The sequence below is a fragment of the Salvelinus fontinalis genome, chromosome 26 (genome assembly GCF_029448725.1).
Source record: "Salvelinus fontinalis isolate EN_2023a chromosome 26, ASM2944872v1, whole genome shotgun sequence".
Classification (NCBI taxonomy): domain Eukaryota; kingdom Metazoa; phylum Chordata; class Actinopteri; order Salmoniformes; family Salmonidae; genus Salvelinus; species Salvelinus fontinalis.
The window spans coordinates 15,566,211-15,590,253 of record NC_074690.1 but is presented as its reverse complement, the minus strand read 5'-3'; the positions used below and the strand labels follow the sequence as shown (position 1 = coordinate 15,590,253).

The 24,043-nt window shown below is 40.8% G+C and overlaps 3 protein-coding genes across 5 annotated transcripts; 2 read left to right on the top strand and 1 right to left on the bottom strand.

Annotated features, from left to right (window-relative positions):
* Window positions 1-478: 478 nt before the first annotated feature.
* On the bottom strand, window positions 479-13,554 carry apoda.2 (apolipoprotein Da, duplicate 2). 2 transcript variants are annotated; one of them, XM_055882668.1, is made up of 5 exons: window positions 13,300-13,554; window positions 3,076-3,203; window positions 2,186-2,307; window positions 1,674-1,762; window positions 479-894 (listed from the first exon to the last, which is right to left on the bottom strand). In XM_055882668.1, the coding sequence occupies exons 1-5, from the start codon at window positions 13,337-13,339 to the stop codon at window positions 644-646; spliced, it is 630 nt and encodes a 209-aa protein (XP_055738643.1). In that variant the 5' UTR covers window positions 13,340-13,554; the 3' UTR covers window positions 479-643. The 2 variants fall into 2 exon arrangements, with proteins under 2 accessions (XP_055738643.1, XP_055738642.1); XM_055882667.1 differs by lacking the exon at window positions 13,300-13,554 and adding an exon at window positions 11,773-12,055.
* Window positions 8,207-12,671, top strand: apoda.1 (apolipoprotein Da, duplicate 1). Of its 2 annotated transcripts, none has more exons than XM_055882670.1 (5): window positions 8,207-8,445; window positions 9,972-10,112; window positions 10,396-10,517; window positions 10,881-10,966; window positions 12,050-12,671. In XM_055882670.1, the coding sequence occupies exons 2-5, from the start codon at window positions 9,993-9,995 to the stop codon at window positions 12,274-12,276; spliced, it is 555 nt and encodes a 184-aa protein (XP_055738645.1). In that variant the 5' UTR covers window positions 8,207-8,445; window positions 9,972-9,992; the 3' UTR covers window positions 12,277-12,671. The 2 variants fall into 2 exon arrangements, with proteins under 2 accessions (XP_055738645.1, XP_055738644.1); XM_055882669.1 differs by having other exon boundaries at window positions 9,959-10,112.
* Window positions 13,012-24,032, top strand: LOC129823721 (COP9 signalosome complex subunit 9). The gene is made up of 3 exons (XM_055882671.1): window positions 13,012-13,107; window positions 18,050-18,122; window positions 21,673-24,032. The coding sequence occupies exons 1-3, from the start codon at window positions 13,045-13,047 to the stop codon at window positions 21,708-21,710; spliced, it is 174 nt and encodes a 57-aa protein (XP_055738646.1). The 5' UTR covers window positions 13,012-13,044; the 3' UTR covers window positions 21,711-24,032.
* Window positions 24,033-24,043: the final 11 nt, after the last annotated feature.

Genomic DNA, 24,043 nt, shown 5'->3' with positions numbered 1-24,043 from the left:
AACTTGTCCTTTGATTACAGTACAAAAAGGGCCCCCACAAGTGTCAGTCGTGTAACCAAGTATGGCGGACAATGGATAATGGTGGGAGCATGTGCAGACGTCAGGGAGAAGGGTACAGAGTCTGAATTCTGCCACGGTCATAGTGCCATCTAGTGCTTCACAGAAAATCAGTTTAGGAAAAAAAAGATACTGTACTGAGCATGTGAATTCACAGTAGGACACTCATCTCTAAATACCTATTTACTTGTGAGACAATATGGAATGCATATGGTAGCAATATTGTCATATAAGGTGACAGAGAATGTTTTTTATGCTTTTGTTGCATCATTGGACTGGTTTCTCTTTTTTTTTTTAAATCATACATTTGCTTGCTGAATGGGACAAAAGCTTCCATTTTATACGGTCACCTCACTGAACAGTGAGGTGATTGGAATCATTATAAATACTAGTCAGAAAAAGTACACATTCACACCAGATAAATGTTTCTAGTATAATTTTATTGCATTTCCTCATAAGATAACATTTACAGACCAATCGCAAAACGACCATGCAGGTATCAACCATCGGACGTTGTACAGCAGTCTATGTGCATGCCATGTTATGAATCCAAATCATCCGTTGGTTGTAGACTGAATCAGGTCTCTTAGGCCCACAGAGGCATGTTGGCGCACAGCTCTTGGCTCTGGTTGGTGACGGTCATCACGTCGATGTCGATGCCATTGGAGGTGAACACGTGGTACAGCTCCTCCAGTTTCTCCTCGGACAGGGTGGACTCTCTGCTCAGGATCCAGGCAAAGTCAGCATGGAAGGTGCCCAGGATGTCAGTGCAGCCGTACACCAAGGAGTGGCCCTCGTAGTCAGTGGACAGAACCCAATAGTTGCCGGGGGGAGAGTCTGCAGGAGAGGAAAACATATTCAAATACATTTAGTAGTTTATTTACGAGAATAATTCAAAGAAATATATGGATTATAATTTTACATTTTTCTACAGAGGTCCATATGAATATAGATATTGTTACGAAACCCATAACTAGCCTAAGGATATTGTTGCACTCGCTTTGTCTAGGGGTCCTAGGCCTAGTTACATGGTCTGTAACCTGAATGTGTGCATTTCTGTGAGAAATCTGTGTATGTGCCTTGGTGTTGAATATACATGTGCTCAGGGAGACAGCAACCTTACCTTGGTCCAGGGCCAGTTCAGTCTTTCTTGACCTCTTGGTCATCCAAGAAGACTATTATTGTTTAGATGATGACGAAACATGAATATGTGCAAAAAGGAAAAATACAAAAGACATGCCCAAACTAAAGACAAAAACAAACGAAAGGCCTCATGGCCACCAAACAAACCAAGCAGCCTTACAGCTTACCAGCTGCTACTATGACTGACCATCACCTTCATTGGCAGCAGCTGATGTGCTTATCAACAAGGCTCAGCATTTGGACGAGGTTGCTGCTGCCCCCTGGGGGATGGAGTGTGGAAGTTTATCCTGTCAATATGTTTGCCTGACCGTGCACTAACAGTACACAGCCCACTACATAAACGCTATACAAACACATACAGGGTCAGACCAGACATGGGTCAGAAGCAGACCATTTAAGAAGTCAAATGGACTTATTTAGGTCTACCTCACGAGAATGTTGAGACAAGTATATTAGACTTGACGTGTGTTTACCCTCGAAGAAGGTGACTTCCAGCTTGGCGGGCTCAGAGGGGTCACTGGCCTTAGCATAGCCAGTGATAGCACTGACAGTGTTATCAGCACTGAGAGAGAAAAAAGGGAGAGAGAGGTTAGAGGTTAAACACATTCAACAATGGCCTCTACTCCATCAATGGCAGATAAAGGAAAACAGCACTCATTCACTGGGAATGTTTCTGCTAATGACATCACATCCCACCTGTCCTTAACATACCACTCTGAGTAAACCCACAGTGCGGTTTTACATTGCATGTACTTGATTGAATAGGAGGCTTAGACTTGGGTTAATAAAAGGTAGTCTGCTCTCCTGCACGAGGCAAAACTTCTCTGTGGCTTCAGATCAGGCAGCTATCACGTCGTTGCTATGGAAACGCACCCGTGCACATGCACAGGTACTCTGTGATACTCTACGAGTGCATCATCTTGCATTGCACTCATCTACATCTGCTCGTGGGAACGTTTTAACTTGATCTCTTTAATGTACATACAGCAGCTCCCTGTTGAGCACTCCAACGACTCCGGGGCTCTCCAGGGAGTAGGTAGCTGTGGTACACTCGCCCTTCTGGAAGACGACAGGGAGCTTCTTGATCTCGTACCACTTGCCCAGATACTGTTGTCAAAGACAAAGGTCAAAGGTTATATGACAATGTGATGCTATGGTATGGTATGGCTTAGAGCTCAGGGGTTAGGTTTCCTCTATGTACAGATCTAGGATCAGATTCCCATGCCCCAATCCTAAACTTAACCATTTGTTGGGAATGGTTGCGAAACTGACCCAAGAGCAGTATCTGGGGGCAACTTTACCCTACTCCTCCTGACTTTGACATGCCATGGCTTTATCCATACCTGCAGCTCACAACATGCCAGTGGTTTGATTGAAGGCAACACTTTGGTCACACTTAAAGTAGATACAAGTTGCTGTATACCTGTGTAGTAATGCTGTAATAACATTGTATTCAGTGTTTTTTTTTTTTATTAAAGTGGAAATAGGAACAATCTCTCTTCCATTTGTGTAATAACACAAATGCTCAAACGCGTTACTATGTAATGACAAAACAATGACTAAATGAATAGGTAACAATTTATGAATACAACACAGGAGGTTGGTAGCACCTTAATTGGGGAGGACGAGCTCGTGGTAATGGCTGAAGCAAAACTGGTGGAATGGTATCAAACACATGGTTTCCATGGTTTCTATGTGTTTGATGCCATTCCATTTGCTCCGTTCCGGTCGTTATTATGAGCCGTTCTCCCCTCAGTAGCCTGCTGTGGAATACACTGTTACTACAATTCCATGTTATCACTCAATGAATTACAATGCTACTGCACATGCATAAGAGCAACTTCAAATACAGTAATAAAAGTTAGGTATAGTCACCCTGGCGGCGTCGAAGTTAGCTTGGACGGGAGGTTGGGGGCATTTTCCAGGGCGTAAGGTTTGGGCGTTAGCGGCCAGAATAGACAGCAGAGTCAGAGAGAGAACCTGTAGAGCCTGCATCTTGGGTCCTGGGTAGGAACGAACACATACGCAGAAAAGTAGAGACATTTTCACCAACTCCGTTGGAGGACAATGCAAATTGACTCTAAATATACAGTGATTAATTAATATCAAAACCATTTGGGAAAAAGAACAACATACTGTATAAACAATTATCCTAGACACTGGTCAAGATACGTCAATTTTATGTCAGAAGTACGTTACGAATGCAATGCATTGTGCCTAACAACTACAGATCTACAGTGTGCACAGTGTCATTCTTCAGGCAGTGGGAAATCGCAGAGCTTAAAGCATCAGAGAGCGAGAGAGAGGGGGAAAGGGTCCCACTTACCTGCACTTGTTCAGAAGATCAACCTGTTTCAGTGATGTTCAGTGGGTTATAGACGCCTATTTATACGTCAAACTCATTAGTTATGCGGCTGATGCATGGCTTTCAAGTCGGGTTTTCTCAGAATTCCAGAATTGAGAATGTGTGTGTTAGTGTTTGTATTAGCGTTGGGAGTATGGCACCTGTTCAAATGGACCTTGTGGAAACAAACTCCTGGCTGACTCCTGCTAGTGGCTGACATGTTAGTGGTTTCGGGTTGTTACACAAGTGAAATAACACGGCATTTTGCAGATGCTTTTATTGAAACCGACTTACAGTTGTGAGTGCATCCATTTTCCGTGTTGGTGACCCTGGCGGGAATCAAACCCACACAATCCTGCTGTTGTAAGCACCATGCTCTACCAAAGTACTAAGTAATAACATGTTAATACACAGTGTGTTTCTACACAGGTAGAAGTGTAACTTGACTTCTTACCACTTTCTTAGATTCTGTACCATTGCAAAATATTGCCAGTATTCAAGCTATGACTTGCGAAAATGTGCAGCAAAGCTTTTAATTTGATCCCCTCATCTATTTGACTACAATTGTTTTTAAAACTTCTTAACTGGGGATACAAAGGGGCTTATATAGGGGTTGATTTTGTGAGGACCATTTTAGCGGAATAGAAGACAAATTCTATTTTTTTATATACTGTATGTTGTCCCAAGGGTGGCAGGGAGCATAGTGGTTAAGAGCACTGGGCCAGTAATTGAAAGGTTTCTGGATCAAATCCCCAAGCCGCTTTAGATAAGAACATCTGCTAAGTATTCAGACCCTTTTCTATGAGACTCAAAACTGAGCTCAGGAGCATCCTGTTTCCATTAATCATCCTTGATATGTTTCTACAACTTGATTGGAGTTTACCTGTGGTACATTTAATTGATTGGACATGATTTGGAAAGGCACACATCTGTCTATATAAAAGTCCCACAGTTGACAGTGCATGTCAGAGCAAAAATCAAGCCATGAGATCGAAGGAATTATCCATAGAGCTCCGAGACAGGATTGTTTCGAGGCACAGTTCTGGGGAAGGGTACCAATGTCACGACTTCCGCCGAAGTCGGTCCCTCTCCTTGTTCGGGCGGAGACCAGTCAGGATTGAGGGAAAGATGAACGGAGCAAACTACAGAAAGATCCTTGATGAAAACCTGCTCCAGAGCGCACAGGACCACAGACTGGGGCGAAGGCTTCTGGACAAGTCTCTGACTGTCCTTGAGTGGCCCAGCCAGAGCCCGGACTTGAACCCGACCGAACATCTCTGGAGAGACCTGAAAATAGCTGTGCAGCGATGCTCCCCAACCAACCTGACAGAGCTTGAGAGGATCTGCAGAGAAGAATGGGAGAAACTACCCAAATACAGGCGTGCCAAGCTTATAGCATCATACCCAAGAAGACTCAAGGCTGTAATCGCTGCCAAAGGTGCTTCAACAAAGTTGAAGGGGCTGAGTCACTGGCTTACTGTTGCCATCCCTAGGAGGGGTGCGTCACTTGAGTGGGTTGAGTCACTGACGTGGTCTTCCTGTCTGGGTTCAAGTATGCTCTCTCTAATTCTCTCTTTCTTTCTTTCTCTCTCTCGGAGGACCTGAGCCCTAGGACCATGCCTCAGGACTAACTGGCATGATGACTCCTTGCTGTCCCCAGTCCACCTGGCCGTGCTGCTGCTCCAGTTTCAGCTGTTCTGCCTGCGGCTATGGAACCCTGACCTGTTCACTGAACGTGCTACCTGTCCCAGACCTGCTGTTTTCAACTCTCTAGAGACAACAGGAGCGGTAGAGATACTCTCAATGATTGGCTATGAAAAGCCAACTGACATTTACTCCTGAGGTGCTGATCTGTTGCACTCTCAACAACCACTGTGATTATTATTATTTGACCATGCTGGTCATTTATGAACATTTGAACATCTTGGCCATGTTCTGTTTATAATCTCCATCCGGCACAGCCAGAAGAGGACTGGCCACCCCTCATAGCCTGGTTCTTCTCTGGGTTTCTTTCTAGGTTTTGGCCTTTCTAGGGAGTTTTTCCTAGCCACCGTGCTTCTACACCTGCATTGCTTGCTGTTTGGGGTTTTAGGCTGCGTTTCTGTACAGCACTTTGAGATATCAGCTGATGTAAGAAGGGCTATATAAATACATTTGATTTTGATTTTATACTGAGTAAAGGGTCTGAATACTTATGTAAATGCGATATTTCCATTATTTTTTTATATTTTTTAATTTGCTAACATTTCTAAAAACCTGTTTTTGCTTTGTTATTATGAGGTATTGTGTGTAGATTGATGAGGGAAAAAACTATTTAATCCCTTTAAGAATAACGATTAAATAAATATTTTTGGTTAAAAAAAAATCTTTAATTAACTAGGCAAGTCAGTTAAAAACGAATTCTTAATTACAATGATGGCTTACCCGGCCAAACCCGGACGATGCTGGGCCAATTGTGCGCCGCCATATGGGACTCCCAATGACGGCTGGATGTGATACAGACACTAAGGCACAATGTCAAAGGTGCGGAGGAATAGCGGTTGTCAGGGTGTTATTGTTAAAGAGAATGTGTTCTCAATGACTTACCTGCTTAAACCAGTGAATGACATTGCATTATTTGCCATTTACGTAAACGGTAAGGACGTGACCCCTGGAGCCCATCAACAGGAGCTAGTGTCCCAGGATGGGGGTACCTTCGGCACTTTATCAAACACGTTCACCCCCCGAGTGTGTACACAGCTGTCTTACACACTGGGTTCTGCCACCCTTTAGGGTAGCACGTGACAGTCTAGTGGTTGTATAAGGCTGTCAATCATAATTACGCAAGTTCTACATCCATGTAACTGACACCTGTTTCACATTACACGGTGGAGCTGTGTGATTACAGGTACAGAATAGGAGCTTCATACTACATGTTGGTTTGGTTTGAGTTCAATTATTATCAGTAAAATGATCTGAATACTTGGGGTGTATTTATGTCTACTGTCTCAAAACAAATACTTTGTATGAAAAGTTTTTGGGGTTTTAAAAAAAATCACAAACTATGGAAATAAGAGACAATAAAATAAAGTATAACAAATATGACAATTATGATTTCCCAGTAGTTGCCAATTCTACTGATATGAATCAACATACATTTGAAAGTAATTAGTTATGTTAGTTAAGGCCAGATGTTCCTCAGTTCACCATATGGTGAGGTATCCCTGTACTCCCTGTTCACTCATGACAGCACGGCCAGGCACGATTCCAACACCATCATTAAGTTTGCCGATGACACAACAGTATTAGTAGTAGTAGTAGTAGTAGCTGTTGTTTTAGTAGTAGTAGTAGTAGTAGTAACTGTTGTAGTAGTAGTAGTAGTATTGGTGGAAGTAGTAACTGTTGTAGTAGTAGTAGTAGTAGAAGTAGTAACTGTTGTAGTAGTAGTAGTAGTATTATTGGAAGTAGTAGCTGTTGTAGTAGTTTTGAAAGTAGGAGTAGTAGTAGTAGTATTGGAAGTAGTAGTCGTAGTAGTAGTTTTGGAAGTAGTAGCTGTTGTAGTAATAGTATTGGAAGTAGTAGTAGTAGTATTGGAAGTAGTAGTAGTATTAGTATTAGTAGTATAAGTATAAGTAGTTTTGGAAGTAGTAGTAATAGTAATACTAGTAGTATTAGAAGTAGTAGTAGAAGTAGTATTGGAAGTACTAGTAGTAGTGGAAGTAGTAACTGTTGTTGTAGTAGCAGTAGTAGTATTGGTAGTAGAAGTAGTAGTAGTAGTAGCATTGGAAGTAGTAGTAGTAGTAGTAGTAGTGGAAGTAGTAACTGTTGTAGTAGTAGTAGTAGTATTGGTGGTAGTAGTAGTAGTAGTAACTTGTTGTAGTAGTAGTAGTAGTAGTAGTGGAAGTAGTAACTGTAGTAGTAGTAGTAGTGGAAGTAGTAGAAGTAGTAACTGTTGTAGTAGTAGTGGAAGTAGTAGTAGTAGTAACTGTAGTAGTAGTAGTGGAAGTAGTAACTGTAGTAGTAGTAGTAGTAGTGGAAGTAGTAGTAGTGGAAGTAGTAACTGTTGTAGTTGTAGTAGTAGTAGATTTGATTTGATTTGACTGTGTGGACTGAGCTTGTTAGAACAAATTGCTTAGTAAATACCTAGTAATGTCTGCACAGCTAAATAGAGTGCTACTCAAACATTTCCCAGTGAACCATACAACAACAACAACACCAACAACAACAACAACAACAACACCAACAACAACAACACCAACAACAACAACAAAAAGAACAGACAACACAATGTAAGTAAGAAATAAAGGTCCTGGATTCCCTCTCCAAGTATGACATTAATATTTCACGACAATGTCCCAGAGAGTGCTGCCCATCCCAGTCCATCTATTCCATCCTATTCCATCCCAGTCCATCTATTACATCCTATTCCATCCTATTCCATCTATTACATCCTATTCCATCCCAGTCCATCCTATTCCATCCTATTCCATCCCAGTCCATCCTATTCCATCCCAGTCCATCCTATTCCATCCCAGTCCATCTATTACATCCTATTCCATCTATTCCATCCCAGTCCATCCTATTCCATCCCAGTCCATCTATTCCATCCCAGTCCATCTATTCCATCCTATTCCATCCCAGTCCATCTATTCCTTCATATTCCATCCCAGTCCATCTATTCCATCCAGTCCATATATTCCATCCTATTCCATCCCGCCAGATTGTTTTATAACATTTATCCTGATATGTCCCCATGACTCCAGTTTGCTAATTGTTTACTTTATGTCAGAAATAAGCCCTGGGGTGCAACAAAGACGTTCATTCATGACAGAGACTTCAGTGTGGCGTGACCCAGGAGAGAGAAGCTACTCTTATAAATACGCATCCTGAATTGACCAGATATCCTCACCAGAGAGACAGAGGTAAGATGTGCTTTTCGCTGTTGTATGGGATTTCAAATAAATCGAATTAATGAACGCTATCAATGTTCAAATTAGAAAACTTGTTTGTGAAGTTCAAATGAACGGTAGAATGTGGTTGGTATGATAGCAAGAGAAATAAAGTAGAGTTTGCTGAATATCTTTGTCATCTGAGACGAAGAGAACAGCAGGGACTGGGAAATTAAACTAATCTGATCTCTATATGGCTGTATAGTTACAAATAGCAGTGAACCTAAAATAACCCAATGATTAATGTGTGTTACATGGTTGTTGCTGAAACACATTTATATAGATTTTTTTTTTCTGTCTTGAAAATGTGACTAATTAGGAGAAAGTGTGAGTGACATTTGCCGGCCATTTTAAGACAGATATCAGAGATACTGTATCTTTTGCGTTTATAACAGATAGAGATATTATATGTTAATATTTTGCATTTGAGGAAATGATGGCCGATAAGTCATCTGTCCTCCTTTTCTCCATTTACTATTTTAATCGACAATGAAAAAACACTGTCGAGATGGAATTTCCTGTGGTTTACTCTCTTTAACCATCTTTCTATTAGTAAAATGGACAACAACAACATCTAAGGCGAGTTTCACCAATTATGCCTATTCCTGGACTGACTTCTTGTCCCCAAAAATGTTCTATTATATTGACAAGATAGTCAAGTGACCGCTCTAACAATGGAAATACATGTCATCCAAGATGGAAGGCAGGTGGGAGGAGGCGAGATCAGGTGGGACCATTCTAGCCAATGAGAGGGCAGATACACATGTGAACAACAGGCCCTAGAGATACTGTAGATAAAGGATCCATCTTTGTATCTGTGCCATTATAGATCTGTGACCGCATGGGAAGCACCATTGAGGCTATCGCCATTTTAAAATGTAGTTAATTTCCTTCTTCATTGGCTGATTGCGCCAAATTCATAGGAATCTCCACCAAAACTATTTTGAAATGGTGGAAGTCCTCAACTCAAATGTCCATGCTAAAACTATATATCTCTATGGCAAAAGGCACAACTAAAAAAAGTTGCCAAAAATCCAAGTGCGTCCACTTATATCAGTGCATTTGTAAACTCAGGAGGCCGCATCAGGAATCAACAGCTCATTATAATGTCTGGAATGGAGTAAATGGAATGGTATCAAACACATGAAAACCATGTGCTTGATGTGTTGGATGCCATTCCAATGATTCCGTTCCAGCCCGTCCTCCCCATTTAAGGTGCCACCGGCTGCCTGTGATTTGTAACAACCTAAACCATTACGAAACGTCTTTTCGATCAAATAAGCCTCATGTGGCAAATTAGGATGACATTTTTTGTTTACCAAATTCTACACTCTCATTAACCTCCATACAAAAATTCCTCACGTCGTGGGCTTATTTTCGTGGACAGATTTTGGGCGGAGTAAACCTCTCGCATCGCCTCTTCCTCTCTGTTGTCCCTCAGAAAATGTAATTTTTTTAAAGCTTTGTTTTCTCTGTTGATTGATAGTAATTATTTTCAGGTGACGGCTGCCCCTGTGACCATGACGCCATTGTTTGCCCTCCTCTTGCCTCTCCTCCTCCTGCCCCTCGTCAGTGCCCAGGTTCCCCACTGGGGGCCTTGTCCGGAACCAGCCGTCCAGCCCGCCTTCAGCATGAAAAAGGTACTAACCCCCTGCCTGACCAATCGGCACAATTAATTGACCTACTGTACCTGCCAATCATGAATGGCCAGTCAATCAGAAAATGAAGAGACCATGACTAATGTAGTGTTGAGTGTTCATCTTGTAAGACAGTTAGATTTAGTATGACATTCACTGTGATATGTTCATGATAATAATAATTTATTTAAATAACTTGCACTTTATCACAGAAAGAATCAACAAGCACAACAACATGTTAAGTTGGAGATTTTGAGCATTTGTGTTAATTTACCCATGGTTCTAGTTCATGGGTAGATGGTTTGAAATCGCCAAACTGCCTGCCCAGTTTGAGAAGGGGAAGTGCATCGAGACCAACTTCTCCATGAAGGCTGATCAGACCATTAGAGTGGTCAGCTCTGAAATATTGTGAGTAGATTACGTACACCTAGGATTGAAAAATTCCGATAATTTAAATTCTCCAGTTTTCCAAAAATCCTGGTTGGAAAATTCTGGATTTCCTGCTTATTTCCTAATAATTCTGGGAAAACCAGGCAATATTGGGAAAGTTACAGGAATTTTTTAACCCTAAATACACCTTTTGATTACATACACTTTTATCCTGAACAATGTTGATCGCAAATTCAAAGTAGTGAGCCATGCAGTTTATTTCAGTTGTGACACATTTCATTTCAGTTGAAAATCAGATCCTTTCAGTTGCTGTACAGTTCTTTCTGTTGATATCCTTTGGTATGAATCTCATGCTTTTGACCTTTTGGTGACCTTTGACAGAAAGGGAGAGCTAAGGACTATCGAGGGGACAGGAGTCACAGAGGACTTGAAGAACCCAGCCAAGTTAGGCATCAGCTACTCTTACGGTGAGTGTTATGATCAGCTGTTACACCATAACTACAGTAGAGCAGGGCAACCAGGGTTGTGTTCAGTAGGGAGAAACTGCATTAAATAGGGAGGTACTGCCTGAACTTGTCCTACACCTCATCTAGGGCAGGAGTGCCACTGCCCAGCTCCAGTCCTCAAGAGCTCCAGTCTATTCTGGTTTAAGCCATCCCTTTTCTTCTTACAAGTGTAACCAGGGTCCTGTTCAGTAGGGAAAAAAACGTTTGAAATGGAATAAACCCTGGATTGCTGATGCTTTGTATTGGCCAATGAGAGGCTTTGAAGCCACCGGCCATCATATTGGCACTTCCCAGAAGGAACAAAGGAATAGGAATTCTACAGTATTTCAATAAAATATATATACTTTAAGGAGCATGTTTTATATATTTTTATTTTCATGCTCACATAATATTATAAAAAATATGAATTAAGGTGTAATAGAATAAAGGTGGCAAAAACAAATGTAGACATTAATAAATTATTTTCTAAGTCTTTTTTTACGGCGGTGGGGGAGTTCCAAGATGGAGGCACGGGGCTTCAAAACAGCGACCCCTGTTTATCATCTAGTGTATATATAAATCATTGAATAAAACAGGGCGGTAGCTACTACCTGAAATTGTCCAATGAGATTTTGTTTGTTTGTTTTCCGTTGCTAAATGTTTTTGCTACAGTGTGCCCTACTAAACATGTGTGTAGACTTCCCAGCTAACAAGTGACATTCATTGGTCAACAAAAACGAGAAAGATGCTAGCCTTTAAGGACAAACTGAGCAGTAGAGATCACTCACCACAGAGTTCAATGGTAGGGGTTGTTTTTTGAAAGTCAGGAGATGTCATGAGTTGGACCTGTTAGCCCATATAAACAGAATAATATAAAATAGGAATCGAAGGCCATCTCATCCCACTTTGTTGATCTTGACATCATTTGAGAGGGATAACGACATTTTCTGCAGTTTGAAGAAGTCATCACGACTGCAATCACGTTATAATCTGTGGAATAAACGTAATGTGATCCTGTGCGTCATGCCTTCATGTGTTTGTTTCTCATCTCTGTGTCTCTAACAGTCCTGCCCTACTCTCCTTACTGGATCATCTCCACTGACTATGAGAACTCAGCGCTGATCTATTCCTGCACCGATGTCCTGCGTCTGTTCCACATGGACTTTGCCTGGATCCTGGGTCGCACACGCACCCTCCCCGCCGCCACCGTCGACAAAGCCAGGGAGATCTTCACAAGCAGCAACATTGATGTTAGTCGGATGGTTGCCAGCAGGCAGCAGGGCTGTGATTAGACCCTCTGGGAGATTCAATAGAATTGGATAGAGTAGAGTAATGTAGAGTAGAACTTTTCCCACAGGGACATTTGGTTTGCAACAACATAGTATGCAAAAGAGATGTTGATGGAAACAAGTTATATATTTTCCCTCATCTGTGTAATAATATGTTAGCTCTGGCAAACTTCAGTGACATTCTATTAATTATTCAGAGGAATCGTTAGAGGAAAACAATGTACAGTAATAGTTTGTCTGAGTTTAATGCTTTTCTGTCAAAAATAATTATATTATACAATTACGTTATTTTAAATCCTATGACTGGAAATGAATTGTTGTGACCTAATTTAAAATGTTTGTCACAAGCTGAAAAAATCAGTATTCTCATTAGAGGCAATAAAATTACAAGGAAATCACTATCATGTGAGCTTGATTGGACAGATGTATACTGCCACCTTGTGGCTACTGTAAAAAGAGAATGCATGAAAAATGCACGAGTCTTAATATGTTAAAACTCCTAACATTGTTTTAATCCATCATATGGTCTCATTTAACATAGTCTTAAACTAAACACAATGTTGATGTGAATGTGCCTTAGGAGGCACTTGTATACCCGGCACGTTTATTCTGTTGCATGCGCGTTCCTTGTCTCCCCATCGGATATATTTTTATATGACACTGCATCAAAACCGGCGACGGCAGCTAGCTAGCGGCTAGTTTGCTAAACATTCAAGCGTTCAATTATTTAATTCATGTATGACAATTAAAGACCGATAAAACTCAACCGTGATGAAGCCAGCAGTCGACGAGATGTTCCCCGAAGGAGCTGGGCCATACGTGGATCTTGATGAGGTTTGCAAAACATTTGTTACGCTTCAGAATTGTTAGTTAGGTAGCTATGTTAGCTAACGTTAACATGACCTGTTAGCGGGTTACTGTAACTAGTTAGATTTCCTCTGTATGAACTCACACTAGAAGTAACCAAGCTGTATTTGGTGGTTGTAGGAATTTTAAGTTAGCTTTAATTGAATTTAGCCAGCTCACCACTGTCGTCTTCGGTGTGGGTTTTATCGGCGATAGGCATCCAACGTTATGCTGCATTACCACCAACTACTGTACTGGAGTGTGGGCCAGACAGGGAGAAACTAAATCCTATCTGCCACCCCGTTGCTCTTAAAAAAAGATAACAAAATATTTGAGACTATATCTAATGACGTACGACACAATATAGTCTTTAAACTAATTTCCTGTATCCACTTGTCCCTCTTACTAGATCTCAGCCGCTGTAGCAAAATATCAAATCACCTTTTATTGGTCACATACACATGGTTAGCAGATGTTAATGCGAGTGTAGCGAAATGCTTGTGCTTCTAGTTCCCGACAGTGCAGTAATATCTAACAATTTCACAACTACCTAATGCACACACATCTAAAGGGGTGAATGAGAATATGTACATAAAAATATATGGATGACCGAGCGGCATAGGCAAGTTGCAATAGATGCTATAAAATACAGTATATACATATGAGATGAGTAATGTAAGATATGTAAACATTATTAAACTGACTAGTGATCCATTTATTAAAGTGGCAAATGATTTCGAGCCTGTATGTAGGCAGCAGCCTCTCTGTGTTAGTGATGGCTGTTTAACAGTCTGATGGCCTTGAGATAGAAGCTGCTTTTCAGTCTCTCTGTCCCAGCTTTGATGTATCTGTACTGACCTCGCCTTCTGGATGGTAGCGGGGAGAACAGGCAGTGGCTCAGGTGGTTGTTGTCCTTAAGGATCTTTTTGGCCTTCCTGTGACATTGGGTGGTGTAGGTGTCCTGGAGGGCAGGTAGTTTTCCCCCGGTGATGGGTTGTGCAGACCGTACCACCCTCTGGAGAGCCTTGCTGTTGTGGGCGGAGCAGTTGCCGTACCAGGCGGTGATACAGCCCGACAGGAAGCTCTCAATTGGGCATCTGTAAAAGAATGTGAGGGTTTTAGGTGACAGGACAAATTGTTTCAGCCTCCTGAGGTTGAAGAGGTGCTGTTGTGCCTTCTTCACCACACTGTCTGTGTGGGTGGGACCATTTCAGTTTGTCCGTGATGTGTACGCCGAGGAACTTAACTTTCCACCTTCCCCATTGCTGTCACATTCATGTGGACAGGGGGGTGCTCCCTCTGCTGTTTCCTGAAGTTGAGTGAGAGGTTGTTTTCCTGACACCACACTCCCAGGGCCCTCACCACGTCCCTGTAGGCTGTCTCATCGTTGTTGGTAATCAAGCCCACTACTGTTGTGTCGTCTGCAAACTTGATGATTGAGTTGGAGGAGTGCATGGCCACACAGTCGTGGGTGAACAGGGACTACAGGAGAGGGCTGAGCACGCACCCTTGTTGAGGATCAGTGAAGTGGAGATGTTTCCTACCTTTACCACCTTGTGGTGGCCCGTCAAAGTCCAGGACCCAATTGCACAGGGTGGGTTTGAGACTCAGGGTCTCAAGCTTAATGATGAGCTTGGACGGTACTATGGGGTTGAATGCTGAACTGTAGTCAATTGACAGCATTCTTACATAGGTATTCCTCTTGTCCAGATGGTATAGGGCAGTGTGATGGCGATTGCATCGTCTGTAGACATAATTGGGGCGGTATGCAAATTGAAGAGGGTCTAGGCTGGCAGGTAAGGTGGAGGTGATATGATCCTTGACTAGTCTCTCAAAGCACTTCATGATGACAAAAGTGAGTGCTCCTGGATGGGTGATAGTCATTTACAGTTGAAGTCAGAAGTTTACATACACCTTAGCCAAATACATTTAAACTCCGTTTTTCACAATTCCTGACATTTAATCCTAGTAAAAATTCCCTGTCTTAGGTCAGTTAGGATCACCACTTTATTTTAAGAATGTGAAATGTCAGAATAATATTAGAGTGATTTATTTAAGCTTTTATTTCTTTCATCACATTCCCAGTGGGTCAGAAGTTTACATACACTCAATTAGTATTTGGTAGCATTGCCTTTAAATTGTTTTACTTGGGTCAAACGTTTCGGGTAGCCTTCCACAAGCTTCCCACAATTCCTCCTGACAGAGCTGATGTAACTGAGTCAGGTTTGTAGGCCTCCTTGGTCACACACGCTTTTTCAGTTCTGCCCACAAATTTTCTATAGGATTGAGGTCAGAGGTCAGAGCTTTCACCCAACTTTAAACATCAGCTATCCGAGCAGCTAACCGATCGCTGCAGCTGTAAATAGCCCACCCAATCTACCTACCTCATCCCCATATTGTTTTTATTTACTTTTCTGCTCATTTGCACACCAGTATTCCTACTTGCACATCACCATCTGCTCATCTATCACTCCAGTGTTCATTTGCTAAATTGTAATTACTTCGCTACTATGGCCTATTTATTGCCTTCTCACGCCATTTGCACACACTGTATATAGACCTTTTTTTTCTATTGTGTTATTGACTATACATTTGTTTATTCTATGTGTAACTCTGTATTGTTGTTTGTGTCGCACTGCTTTGCTTTATCTTGGCCAGGTCGCAGTTGTAAATGAGAACTTGTTCTCAACTGGCCTACCTGGTTAAATAAAGGTAATAAAAATAAAAAAAGCTTTGTGATGGCCACTCCAATACCTTGACTTTGTTATCCTTAAGCCATTGTGCCACAACTTTGGAAGTATGCTTGGGGTCATTGTCCATTTGGAAGACCCATTTGCGACCAAGCTTTAACTTCCTGACTCATGTCTTGAGATGTTGCTTCAATATATCCAAATAATTGTCCTGCCTCATGATGCCATCTATTTTGTGAAGTGCACCAGTCCCTCCTGCAGCAAAGCACCCCCAAAACATGATGCTGCCACCCTTGTGCTTCATGGTTGGGATGGTGTTCTTCGGCTTGCAAGCTTCCCCCTTTTTCCTCCAAACATAATGATGGTCATGATGGCCAAACAGTTCTATTTTTGTTTCATCAGACCAGAGGACATTATTCCAAAAAGTACTATCTTTGTCCCCATGTGCAGTTGCAAACCGTAGTCGGGCTTTTTTATGGGCAAGTCGGTTAGGACATCTACTTTGTGCATGACACACGTAATGTTTACAAACAGATTATTTCACTTATAATTCACTATCACAATTCCAGTGGGTCAGAAGTTTACATACACTAAGTTGACAGTGCCTTTAAACAGCTTGGGAAAATCCAGAAATGTATGTCATGGCTTTAGAAGCTTCTGATAGGCTAATTGACATCATTTGAGTCAATTGTAGGTGTACCTGTGGATGTATTTCAAGGCCGACCTTCAAACTCAGAGCCTCTTTGCTTGACATCATGGGAAAATCTAAAGAAATCAGCCAAGACTTCAGATTTTTTTTTAGACCTCCACAAGTCTGGTTCATCCTTGGGAGAAATGTCTAAACGCCTGAAGGGACCATGCTCATCTGTACAAACAATAGTACGCAAGTATAAACACCATGGGACCACGCAGCCGTCATACCGCTCAGGAAGGAGGCGCGTTCTGTCTCCTAGAGATGAACGTACTTTGGTGTGAAAATTGCAAATCAATCCCAGAACAACAGCAAAGGACATTGTGAAGATGCTGGAGGAAACGGGTACAAAAGTATCTATATCCACAGTAAAACGAGTCCTATAACGACATAACCTGAAAGGAAGAAGCCACTGCTCTAAAAAAAAAAAAGCATTACGAGCAGCTAATTTTATAGACACAAGATGCAACACCGCTGACCAATCCAGTCCGCTCATTATCTCAGCCAATCATGGCTAGCGGGAAGGTTGCTGACTTTCTCTGTGGCTAAACCAACTAGGCTGGTAATTTAACAATTTTATTTGTATTTACAGATGACATATACGTTTGATATTATTAAGGTGCATGAAAGTTCACATGTTCCTGAAGGCATTTCTGCCAAAAAACACATTTTGATAAAAATAAAGAAATGACGTTCAAAAGGCTCTCCTGTGAAGTCAAGACTTGCGACATACGCCTAGTTTCCTGGATCGGGTCACATTTGGACTTTATTAAACTTGAAAAGCTGGTGAATGGCAAGTTGAATTAGCTGCTTCCTGAGCTTAAAGGAGAATTGCCATATTCAACGTCTCCTTTGTAAACCCAGATTCTGGTTCAGCTCACCACTAACGTTGCTGTCTTGTCTTTAGTTGCAGCTGGATTAACTAATGTTAGCTGTTGAAGTCATACTTTGTCCATTGGCACAGGGAAACCCCCAGGAACACACACATAGCTACAGATTGTACACCAGATAATGGGAAATAGACAAAGAGGTATCCATTACTGGGTGTCCTGTTACGGTAGAGGCTAGGTACTGTTTCGTGTAGCAAACCTTAACTTGCCGATTTATCATCTTCTTTCTAGATTCGGCCAAATATGTATCTTCTTCTAAAATATCAGTGTCCAGTTGCAAGTGGTTTGTTTTGAATTTAGAAAACACTCTGTTATTAAATAAAAACATTTTGCTCCATGAAGTAATCCAACAATGTGTACGCCGCCATCTTGTCTATTTCAAATCTTTTCTCATTGATCGAGACGGGTGAGCGCCACCTGTCTCAATCAATGAGAGAAGATTTGAAAGTATCGTCACATTAAGGTTGGTCATAAGTTGTTTTTTTTGTGCTACTCAAAACGGTACCTACCTACTAATGCCTATCAGCCAGCTGGAACAAGAGTAATGATCTGACTAGGCAATACTTGAATAGCTAATAGTAGCAACCCTCAGAGATGCCCGTCTCTTTAACTGTGTGCTCGTTGAGTTCACCTCCATCACCTGCTTTCTATCCTAACAGGCCGGGGGGAGTACAGGACTGCTCATGGACCTGGCCACCAATGAGAAGGCAGTTCATGCAGACTTTTTCAATGGTAAGATTTAAGAACACCTGTTAGGGTGAAATGATAACTCTACATCTCCCATAGTAAATATGGAACTATCTATCCTGTCAGAGACAGAGGTGCTGCTACATTCTTGTGAATATTGGTCAGGGCCATGTCCGCCTTGCATCCTATATACCAGGGTTTCTCAAACGTTGGTTTTTGCCCTAGCGCTACACAGCTGATTCAAATAACCAACTCATCATCAAACTTGGATGATTTGAAACAGCTAGGGCAAAAAACGAAATGTGCACCCAGGACCAAGTTTGGGAAACCCTGCTATATGCTACCACTCTTTTTGAAGACACTCTTTATTCAGAAAGATACGCCCACGCCCAGGACACAAAGCTGGTTGCAATGACGTCATTCGGACATGTTTTGTGACGTCATGGTCAGGTTGTGTACTGATAATACAAGTATATTTTCTAGATGTCTCTTTAGTGATTTTGAAAAAGGTGTCTTTTTTTTAACTAACAAGATAACAAACTAAATATGAAGTTCGAGAAAGGAATCACGGCTAATTGACCAGATAACCAAAATGTCTTTCATAGACACATTGATGTTGTCCTTGTAAAAAAAAATGTTTTTAAATGGTTGTAAGATGGTAATATGACGTCTCAACAAGCAGAAATTGACATTGACGTCCCATGCGAAATTTAGCATCCGTGGATAGACATCTGACCAGAATAGTCAGATTCATTTGTAATGTTGTAGTGTGGTTAAATTTGTAATGTTGCTGACTCAAAATAAATAATAGCAATGATAACTTTTGTGCTTTTCAAACATTAAGAGTCAAACTACTAAAATTACTAAAACATCACTGAACAGTATCAAATATATGCATAATTTTGATATTGTAGTGATCTGTTTGCGAACGGTAGCGGTGTATAATGTATTGAGGCCCTTGCGGGTCTCCCAGCCCGTAGGCAGACTAGCTAACCACTGCTTCAATAAGGGTTAATCATTCAGTTGCATACGTAGAGATGGTTTGTTACAATATCAACCCTGAAACTCCTATCATGTTAACACTCACAGCATCAATCCAACTGTAATGTAAACACATTGACTTGGTAGGGCATTGGAACTTGGAATGGGTTGAGGCTGTTGCCTTTAAGCAGAGCAGCTGACCTGTATTCCAAATGAGCCGAGTCGTCAGGGCAGATTGAATCCATTAGTGCAGGCCTTCCTCCAACAGCTCACCTCCTCCATTCTGTTTCTTCAGAACTCTGTTGGCTTCTGGAGCAGCAGGAAGCATCTTTTACTGGCCCCAAACCATCACTCCTGTTTTTTTATTTTACAAAGGTAGTTTTATAATGTAGTGTGATCCCTGTCTTGAGGCAAACTAACATCAAACATTACTTCTTCTCACCATATGTCTATAAAATCTGCGATCTGGAGAATGCCGACGCAATCCAGACATTAAAACAGAACAACAATATTCAAAAATGTATTGAAATTGATAGGGAATCAACTAAAATATATTGAAAAATATATATATTTGCCCAAGTGTGTCATAATGAACAGAATGCACAAGTATTTTGTATTTCCTGCAACTTTCTGAAGAGGCAACGATAATGCCCCTGTCTGTGTGCGGTGCGCGTGTCTACCACTTTGTGGAGCCGTTAGCGACGATGTTTTGAAAACAGCCTTCAGGGCCCATTTTTTTCAAAAGTAATCTGGATTTCGCCTATCAAGTAAGATTAAAATGCACAGAAATATAATGAACAGAACAGACAAACCATTGTTCTATTCATTCTATTTCTATACGTTTAATCCTATCTGATAGATAAAATCTAGATGGAAACTAGTCCCTGGTAGATGGAAAGGCTTTCACAAAATCCTTCTGAATTAAATGTTAACTGCATAGTAGTCTATGCTTACCTGGCAGAATGATATTTTCATTAATCCAACTCTATCATTACATGTGTGCTATATGAAACAGCTAAACAACATCCTCTTGCTATGTACATACTGGAATTAAAGGGTAACTGTATTGTTTGAGAGATATGCACCATGTTATTAGGCACACCTGGTTAAAATGGGTATGCACGTGGTCATATTGGAAATATGTAACTGATTGGATGTGCATAGTTTTAATTGGCAGGCCTCATTGGTTGTTAGCCAATGTATTCAATTGTGTTTCCTTTGAGCGGGAGCAGATGGACGCAGCTTGGAACCGGCTATGTAGTATCCACTGTCACATTGGAAATAAACCTCTTCTTCCCAGACCTAAAAAAATAGTCTCCTGGTGTGTTTTAAGAATTGTTGTGGACTTAGAACATCCACATTTAGTTTTTCTATTAAATGTTTTTAATTTTGTAAAACAGATGATAATACAAACAAATATGGAAACCTGGAAAAACAAAAGTAAGTAATGGAGTCTGATTCACTAGCCTACCTAGACCTCCTCTGCTGGAACATTCAGGGCTGTTATGCAAGACGTTTGTTTATAGGAGACAGAATTTATGTATTACCTCTTTGTTGTAATAGACTGTGTCTAGTTGAAGATGCTTCCCTCAAACTTGAAGTGGATTGTTTGAATAAATACATTTTTATTTTTGTTTTTATTTTGATTAGTTTAGAGCATTGTTTTCCTAATCCAAAGTATTTCCTGGAATACCCCCAGCCAGTCCACATCTTTGATCTATTCCAGAACTAGCAGTAGCTGATTTAACTAATGAGGGGCTTTTGAATCAGCTGGCTGGGGGTGCTCAAGGAGAGCTCTGTGAATCACTGGGTTTAAGGTTGATTTAGAAAAACATTCTTGCATTCGTTTACAGACAATATTGTAGAATACAGCATTTGTGTACACAGCAGGCTGCATATCAGACCTGGATTTAAATAGTAATTGTTTTATTTACACTCTTAATCTGCGCTTGATCTTGCATGGCACAATGAAACCAATCAAAGAGTCTCACAAGTGCAAAACCCACCCATCTGGCACTCCAGGCAGGCTCAATCAAATGGCCAAAGTTTCTTTAAAGATGTAAAATACTAGGCTAATTGAGCCCAGGTCTGGTACATTAAGTGGCTACACGTTTCCCAATTGAGATGTACAAAGAGAGCTCCACAGTATCTTGAAATGTGGCTCCTAAAAGAAAAAGATATGTCCCTTTAAACATGCCTCCCTATTTATTTTATGTAACCTTTATTTAACTAGGCAAGTCAGTTAAGAACAAATTCTTATTTACAATGTTCAGGGGCAGAACGATAGTTGTACCTTTTCAACTTGAGGATTTGATCTGTACGCTCTAACCACTAGGCTACCTGCTGCCTCCCTATAAACATGTAACATATGAAGTAGTTACTTGTGTCTATTTTAACAGCCAGTCTTAGAGTGCAGGTAATGTACACGTGGTTGGTTTGGTAAAGTCTTTCATTTGGCTTAAAGTATTGTTTTCCTGTTTTCTGTCTTTTCCTTGATAGTATTGCCAAAGTATGGTTTTTGATAACAGCTTTTAGGGGATTGACTTCCATAGACAATGACTTGTGAAGATCACGGATTATTCTAAATGCATGCATCTGCTTTTTTTCTTCACAGATTTTGAAGACCTTTTTGATGACGATGATGTCCAGTGAGGAAGATTATGGGTTTGTTTTTGGGGGGGGGCTTAAAAAAAAAATATATATATATATAAGGTGATTGAATGAAAGACTGGATGATTTTTCTGGAACTACATGGAAAACTGGCTATTTAAACTCTAATGACATACAATTTACATTCAGCCAAATAGCTAGTTCTAGGTTGTAACAAAATCATCACTGCTGCCACCAGATGTTGCACTATTCTCCAAAAATATGTTGGAATGTTCCAATTTATGAGTTGCTATCATGCTAACGTAGCTTCAACATACTTCCAAGCTGGATTGTAGGTCTGTCTCTCTCTCCCCTCTTCTCTCTGAGAACACCTGTTCCTCAGGCATGTGGAGCATAATTATATACGGGATGATCCCAGAGCCTCCGATGCAGTCAGATTGCAGATGGCAGATGATGAATGGGGCGCCGCAAAGAATCGCTTAAATTATTTGTAATGACAAATAAAAGCCTGACAATAATGATAGTTCCTAGGTTTTATATATGGGCACAGTAAGGCTTGATGGATATAGTGTTTTAGATTAATATCCTGTTTTCACTTGGTCTCCATTGGTTACATAAATGTTAAGGAGAACGATGAGAAAATGCATATATCACTTGTCCATGCATTTGGTTATAGCAAAGACATCAAAACTATGAAATAACACATATGGAATCATGTAGTAACCAAAAAAGTGTTAAACAAATCAAAATATATTTGAGATATATATGATGACAGCTTTTGCACACTCTTGGCATTCTCTCAACAAAATGTTAATTGTACTCCACAAAGAATTACATGAATAATCTGTATTTTCTAAAGTTAACAACTGAAGCACAAAGTTTTAGTCTGTTTAATGTCGATATGGCGAGGTGTTGATTTATTGGTGTGATCCAATTCCACCAAACATTGTAATAGGCTATGCTATGATTAATTGCTCAGGACACATTTGATGTTCCAAATCCAAAATGTAAATAATTCCTGGCCTTTAGAATGAACACTTTCCATGTCAACAAATAATATTTATTTTTAATCAAGTGTGGATGACGAGGGATCTAGTTAGGAGGGTGCTACGTCACGGAACATTTAGTTGGAACTCTGTTCTGTGGAACAGATTTGATTGTGATGTTGAATAAATAATGATATCAGCTCTTCACTCCCATAGCTGTGGGATGTAGGGGTGCTGAGGGATCTACAGCACCCCCTGAGGTGGATATTTTTTGTGCACTGAGACTTTATTGCTCCTGTGTGAGCGGACAAAAATAGTTTCAGTACCCACACCACTAAACATCTTTCCGCGGCCATGTTTATCATGTTTCAGAATGTTTCACCTCGTTGACTGACCACACCACAGTACGTGTTCTCTTCCCCTGTTGGTGGCGTGTAGTTCGTCAAACGAACACGCAAGAGAACACATGAAAAACTGCTTACATGAAAGTGGTGGAAGGGCCTCATCATTTTTACAGCAAGGTTCTGTTTTTTTTTTTAACAAGTTTTCTTAGTCCACAAGTGTTAAGAAACCGCTTTATGGTCTTTTCACACAAATTTCCATAATGTTTCCATGAGTGTAACAACTTTGACATTAACAGTATGGTTACTATTAACTTAAGAGTTGTTTTCAAGGCAACTGCTTCATTGACCTATAGAATGCTATCCATGCATGGAAGACTGAGGAGGTAATGTCTACACATTGCACGTGGTCCATTTGATGATCCATACATTCTATACTACATATTATTCAAATGTGGCATAGCCCTTTTCCCACCTTCCATGTAGCATGACGTTTGCTTATGAATGGTTTATGAAGCATCTACGAAGGCCTTATGAAGGGGCCATAAAGCTTTTCAAGTTGATTCCAACAGAACCAGCTCAGTACCACTGGTCCCGGTTGGCATGTTTCCAGGTGTCAGTCAGAGCTCAGTTGGTAGTGTGCTCATAAAGGTCTCTGCTTGGACAACAGTCGCTCTCTTCAGTTGTGTTTCCAGGAAAGATGGTGTAAGAAGTTAAGATAATGTAACTGTCAGTATTATTCAGCATTCTTGGGACATCCCTTACCCTAACCTTAACCTTAATCCTATCCTTAACCATTATACATTTCAACTTCAATGGGGTAGGGATGTCCCAACGATTCTGGATAGCACGGACCATAGTTTAACTGTAGGACCTTTTTTTGGTTATTTTAAATCTGTATAGTTCTGTCCTCTGTTCCTGTCTGTTAATGTTCTGTATTATGTCATGATTTGTGTGGACCACCAGGAAGAGTAGCTGCTGCTGTAGCAACAGCTGATGGGGATTCTAATAAAATACAAGAGGAATGTGTTATGAGATATATGACTAG

What these genes read in the sequence shown, in the direction of transcription:
- apoda.2 (XM_055882667.1), bottom strand. Translation starts at nt 11,821, where the DNA reads ATGACATCTCCTGACTTTCAAAAAACAACCCCTACCATTGAACTCTGT. An exon ending in CCCTACCATTGAACTCTGTG is followed by an intron (nt 3,204 to 11,772) that starts GTGAGTGATCTC and finishes GTTCCTACCCAG; the next exon opens with GACCCAAGATGCAGGCTCTA. An exon ending in CTAACTTCGACGCCGCCAGG is followed by an intron (nt 2,308 to 3,075) that starts GTGACTATACCT and finishes CTTTGACAACAG; the next exon opens with TATCTGGGCAAGTGGTACGA.
- LOC129823721 (XM_055882671.1), top strand. Translation starts at nt 13,045, where the DNA reads ATGAAGCCAGCAGTCGACGAGATGTTCCCCGAAGGAGCTGGGCCATAC. An exon ending in CATACGTGGATCTTGATGAG is followed by an intron (nt 13,108 to 18,049) that starts GTTTGCAAAACA and finishes CTATCCTAACAG; the next exon opens with GCCGGGGGGAGTACAGGACT. An exon ending in TCATGCAGACTTTTTCAATG is followed by an intron (nt 18,123 to 21,672) that starts GTAAGATTTAAG and finishes TTTTCTTCACAG; the next exon opens with ATTTTGAAGACCTTTTTGAT.
- apoda.1 (XM_055882670.1), top strand. Translation starts at nt 9,993, where the DNA reads ATGACGCCATTGTTTGCCCTCCTCTTGCCTCTCCTCCTCCTGCCCCTC. An exon ending in CCGCCTTCAGCATGAAAAAG is followed by an intron (nt 10,113 to 10,395) that starts GTACTAACCCCC and finishes CCATGGTTCTAG; the next exon opens with TTCATGGGTAGATGGTTTGA. An exon ending in GTGGTCAGCTCTGAAATATT is followed by an intron (nt 10,518 to 10,880) that starts GTGAGTAGATTA and finishes GACCTTTGACAG; the next exon opens with AAAGGGAGAGCTAAGGACTA.